The sequence below is a fragment of the Doryrhamphus excisus genome, chromosome 22, assembly GCF_030265055.1.
Source record: "Doryrhamphus excisus isolate RoL2022-K1 chromosome 22, RoL_Dexc_1.0, whole genome shotgun sequence".
NCBI classification, from domain to species: domain Eukaryota; kingdom Metazoa; phylum Chordata; class Actinopteri; order Syngnathiformes; family Syngnathidae; genus Doryrhamphus; species Doryrhamphus excisus.
The window spans coordinates 4,269,457-4,275,176 of record NC_080487.1 but is presented as its reverse complement, the minus strand read 5'-3'; the positions used below and the strand labels follow the sequence as shown (position 1 = coordinate 4,275,176).

The window sequence follows — 5,720 nt, the reverse complement described above, 5'->3', positions numbered from 1 at the left end:
CTTTATTTTGAGCAACTGCCTATTAGAACTTTAAGATGCTTTTTGGTAGCTATAACATAAGGAAAGTAACCGTGTAGTTACACCAGTCGTCCACTAGTGGGCGCTGGAAGCATCCATTCTGATGATAAATGTGTAACCATGTGAGATTATTCGTTATTTCAATTTCTAGATCAAACTAATGTCTTAAAATGTAATTCTTATGGTTGGCTGTAGTATTTAATATTTTTTACAAATGACTTTTCTCTGTTTTTATGAATTTTCCTGTATTCTTATGAAAGAGATGGTACTAACATGGCATTTAAAGCACTGCCACAACAACAAATGGCATTTGCACTGTGTTGTTACATCTGCTTGCAAGGAAAAGTACATTTTAAATAAGTTCTAGATGTTTATTAGGCATGTAGAACATGATTGTGTTTGTCATTGGCAGTGAAATGGAGCAAAACTAATCTGTTTTACAGAATTGGAGCCTGGAGACCTCAAGTCCTGGCAGGCTTGACTTCAGATAAACAGACCTTTTTTTTTAATGCTCACACGCACGCACACAAGCATCATGAAAATCAGCATGTCTGCTCTAAGAAAACAAAAAACAAAAAACTTTGCCACACACAAACTGGACGCAGCAGCAATCCAAATGTTATTACATTGGACGCCTGTTTTCATAGCTTCCATGTCCTCATTTGAACTGCCGAGGGGCCAACCAGCAGCACCGTCGCTCATGAAGCAAAAACATCAAGTGTTCTTCTGTCAAATATATCACTCTGGCGTCTGATTGGCCGAGTCATGCTCTTACAACATGGCCGGCATGTAACAAGGTAACAAGGTAGGAAGACTAGCACAATACCATCTACTAAATATGTACGTCTGCTATTAATGCTGAAACCCTAACTAAAAAGCCAGCATCTCAAGAAATGCTGCAAATGTTTGACAGACAAGAAATAGCTGTCACAAATGCCAATTCGGCAACATAGCGGTCCTCCGGCACTGGCCTTTTAACAATACCAAAACCCAGAACAAAAACCCACGGTGAGGCAGCATTTAGCCACTATGGCCCCCATCTGTGGAACAGCCTGCTGGAGAGCCTCAGGACTGCGGAGACTGTTGATATATTAAAAAAAAAAAAAGATTAAAGACACACCTTTTTAATCAGGCTTTTAACTAATATTTTTTAACTTTTCTATGTTTTTATCTTTTTAGTTTTATTTTATGATTTTAGTCTTTAGCTTTTAACTACAGTGTTTCCTCCGGAGTGGGTCCTGCACACTGTCGGGTCTGCTGAGGGGGTGCCATTCTTGGGTCCCTTCGACCCGGCCGGCTGGGGGTTCCTCCCTTTAATGTGGGGGTCCGCCCGTCTGTCGGAGTCGGGGGGCCCGGGTGCTGGTCCCCAGTGTGGATGGCCCCAAAGGTGGCGTTTCCTTGATCCTCAGTACCATGCCTTGTCTCCCCACTGCGTGTGATTGTGTGTGTGTGTGTGTGTGTGTGTGTGTCTGTGTGTAGTATGGAGGGTGGGAGGGAGGGGCTTTCTTAGTAATTGTTTTTCCTTTTAATTGTGGTAATTGTTTTTAATTCTGTAAAGCACTTTGTGTTGCATGTCTTTGCAGGAAAAGTGCTATACAAATAAAGTTGATTTGATTTGATATTAAAGGCAATATTGCATGATCACAATATATTATTGTGATTGTACTAATGGTGTTTTTTTTGGTTTTGTTGACAATTCTATCATTTAACATAAAATTTCAAAATTCATCCGTATTGTTTTGTGACTCGTTTAAATGAATCATGCATCGTTTCATTTTGTGAGTCAGGTGCCTGCCATATGAATATGAATATGAATATAATATAATGTTATATACAGTATCATAATGGGGTTAAATATGTACAGTACACTGTAACATAACGACTTCCTTCTGCTTCCTTCTACTCTTTGCACACAAAGTGGAGTACACAAATGGTTAAAGTGGGATGTTGGGTGGGCGAGTGGGGAGGGTGGGGGTTACCACCAATCCTTTTAACAGGCAGGTACCCCGCCGCTCCCGACCCAAAGTCGACCACTAACTTTTCAAGAATGTTCCTCCAGCATCTCAGGAGCCGTTGCTCATCTTTAATGTAAAAGCAGCATCACCTCAACTCAAGCGACAAAAGGAATTGATCATCTCACACTTAGGATGCGCTTTGGCTCTTTTTAAACTTTGCTCCGCTTTAAATCTTTCAAAGCAAACAAAGATGTGGTGGATGCTGTTTCCACGTTGGATCTGGTTCCTGGCCAGCGTGTGGATGGAGGTCCAAGTTGGGGCTGTGCCCCATGTGGCTTACTCCCATGCGGGGATGTGTCCTAACGACATGAACCCCAACCTGTGGGTGGATGCCATGAGCACTTGCACTAGAGAGTGTCGATCTGATCAGGTAAGCTGCTTACAGTATGCTACATGATGTACTATATACTATACTATGTTGTTAACCTGCAATATAGTACTTGTACATTTACACCTATTTTACTGTACTTAGTTTTGTATTATTTTTAATTGCATGGACGAAAGCATTGCTCTGATTTCAACACCCTTTTGGCACATATTAACAAATGAACAAATTATTTTTTTTTTTTTTGTTATTATTTAACAAATTAAATCCACAATTAGTCAAATGGTCTGACAAGACAAAAATTTAAATCTTTGGAAGGTAACGCCGCATTTTTTAAAAAGAACATCATAGCAACAGTAAAATATGGTGGAGGTAGTGTGATGGTCTGGGGTTGTTTTGCTGCTCATTGGGCTGACTCATTGCAAGTTATCGCAAATGCTTGATTGCAGTTGTTGTGGCTACGGGTGGCCCAACCAATTATTAGCTTTTTTTTGGGGGGGGGGGGCATCATTTTTTCCATTGCCCCATACCACAAAGAAATAAATCGCCACTCTGTAGTACATGTAAAAAATAAGTAACAAGCAACACAATTCCTGATAGTCCTTTCTGAGAAAAGTAATGCCCTCCCTTTTGTCTTCCAGGAGTGTGAATCCTTTGAGAAGTGTTGCCAAAATGTGTGTGGGAATCGTAGCTGCGTGGCATCGAGATACATGGTCGGCGACAAAGGCCCTGTGGGGATGCCCCAGGAAGCTACCTGTGCCACCTTCATGTGCACCCAGCAAGGGTCCCAGTGCGACATCTGGGACGGTCAGCCAGTGTGCAAATGCCGCGATCGCTGCGAGAGGGAGCCCCAGTTCACGTGCGCGTCAGACGGCATGACGTACTACAACAGGTGCTACATGGATGCCGAGGCGTGCTCCAAGGGCATCAGCCTCTCCGTTGTCACCTGTCGCTTCCACCTCACATGGCAGAGCACCAGCCCGGCGTTGCCCCTGGTAACCACTCTCCACCCGACGACAGCCCCCTTACAGGTGACTATACCGCCCCCAGCCGAGCCTCAGGCGCCTGTTGTCCTCAGCGTCCCGCTTCTCCAGACTATAAACGTGGGCGACACGGCTAGCTTCCTGTGTGATGTCAGCGGTGGCCCCCCACCTGAGATCACCTGGGAGAAACGGCTTCCTGATGGCGTCCAGAGCGTGGTCATGGGGCGCAATCACGTACAAGGTAACATGGTGGTTACAAATGTAGGTCAACTGGTTATCTACAACGCTGAAATACACGACTCTGGCGTCTACACATGCACGGCTAGGAACCCTTCCGGCTCAGTGCAGACCCACCACCCTCTCAATGTACTCCCCACGGAGCCACCCAGAGCCCCAGATGCTAACAACTTGAGCCGGTGCCCCCCTGAGGAGTGCCTAAAGCCCCCTGATAGTTCTGAGGACTGTGGAAGCGAAGTGGAGATAGTGAGCTGGTTCTACGAAGCCCAAAACAACAACTGTCTCTCCTTTACCCACTGCCACAGCAGCGGGCACCAGCGTAGGAAGCTGTTTGAGTCCTATAATGAGTGTATGCACTGCTGTGGACCGGAGCTGTCAAGCCCCTGCGACCTACCGAGTCTGCAGGGTCCTTGTAAAGCCTACGAGCCACGCTGGTCCTACAGCAGCAGTCTGCAACAATGCCAGTCTTTCATCTATGGAGGATGTGCGGGCAATGACAACAATTTTGAATCCAAAGAAGCCTGTGAGGAGATGTGCCCCTTCCCCAAAAACCACCACTGCAAAGCCTGCAAGCCGAGAGGCAAGATCGTGACCAGTTTCTGCCGCAGCGACTTCGTCATTCTGGGTCGCATGACCGAACTCACGGAGGAAAAAGACTCAGGTCATGCTCTCGTGACAGTGGAGGAGATCCTCAAAGATGAGAAGATGGGTCTCCGTTTTTTTGGTAAGGAGCCTCTGGAAGTCACTTTCCTCAACATGGACTGGAGCTGCCCCTGCCCGAATATCACTGGCGCCGCCGCCGAGGGTCAGGTTATTATTATGGGCAACGTCAGCGAGGGTATGGCTATTCTGCAGCCGCACAGCTACGTGGGGGCTTCCAGTCCTCGCCGTGTACGGAAGCTGAGGGAGGTCATCTCCAAGAACACGTGTGACATTCTCAAAGCCATCACCAACAGTCCTCAGTGAGCCACAGCCAGGAAAATGAAATATCATTTCATATCATCAGATTCACCATGAAGAGCAGCTAAATTTATTTATTTGACATATTATGTTGCTAGGCAGAGTTCACAGCTTAAACCAGTCACCGTCATTAAGCAGTTTGACTGCATTGTATTATAATAATAATACAATGTAATAATAATAATGTAATATAAAACACATTTTAGAGAAACAGAAAATTAATGTTGTTTGCTGTACAAAGTCCCACTGGCTGTGTCATTTCATTTTTATTTAGTAAATATTTTCATAGGCGGCACGGTGGACAAGTGGTTAGCGCGCAGACCTCACAGCTAGGAGGACCAGGGTTCAATTCCACTCTCGAGTTTGCATGCGTGGGTTTTCTCCGGGTACTCCGGTTTCCTCCCACATTCCAAAAACATGCTAGGTTAAAATTAGCGACTCCAAATTGTCCATAGGTATGAATGTGAGTGTGAATGGTTGTTTGTCTATATGTGCTCTGTGATTGGCTGGCGACCAGTCCAGGGTGTACCCCGCCTCTCGCCGCTCGAAGACAGCTGGGATAGGCTCCAGCACCCCTTGCGACCCTCGTGAGGAAAAGCGGGAGAAAATGAAATGAAATATGAAATATGAAATATGTTCATACTAATATGAAAATTATAATAATATTAACATAATATTCATAATATTAACATAATATTACATAATATTTCATACTTGTTATGCCTTTTCCATCTTCCTGACCTATAAATGTAGTAAAATGTTGGATTTTGGTGTTAAAAAATTTCAGATAATTAGGTTTGCACATTTGAAAGTGTGCCCTGCAAGCCGTTTGGGATGGAGTACGCAAGTCCACATCTTAATATAAAAGGCCAACAATGAGCATAATAGGTCCCCTTTAATGGAGGAACACATTCCATACATTTACTACTCAGTTCCAGTTTTTTGTCAATGTACACCCTGCTCATCACATGTTTACATATTTTATGAATATTAATGTGCCGTGATGTTTTATTGATAAACAACATACATTTCACAACAATACATTTCACCTTTTTTATGAAACGTCAAGTAGACTTGAGAAAAGAATGTGTTTCGGTGTAGACCCGTGTTGCATTCATGGTCCAAGAAACCTCAGTAAGAATCCCATGGAGGAGTTATGAGTTTTTCATAACGTGCCAGAAA

General features: G+C 44.2%; 1 protein-coding gene across 1 annotated transcript; it reads left to right on the top strand.

The window, feature by feature from the left end:
- The first annotated feature begins 2,223 nt into the window (after nt 1-2,223).
- Nucleotides 2,224-4,544, top strand: wfikkn2b (WAP, follistatin/kazal, immunoglobulin, kunitz and netrin domain containing 2b). Its single transcript, XM_058061987.1, has 2 exons — nt 2,224-2,403; nt 3,000-4,544. Exons 1-2 carry the CDS (start codon nt 2,224-2,226, stop codon nt 4,542-4,544), a joined length of 1,725 nt encoding a protein of 574 aa, XP_057917970.1.
- The last annotated feature ends 1,176 nt before the right edge of the window (nt 4,545-5,720 follow it).

Excerpts from the sequence above, each read along its gene's own strand:
- wfikkn2b (XM_058061987.1), top strand. The coding sequence starts at position 2,224 with ATGTGGTGGATGCTGTTTCCACGTTGGATCTGGTTCCTGGCCAGCGTG. Across the intron at positions 2,404-2,999 it reads GAGAGTGTCGATCTGATCAG|GAGTGTGAATCCTTTGAGAA; the intron begins GTAAGCTGCTTA and ends TTTGTCTTCCAG.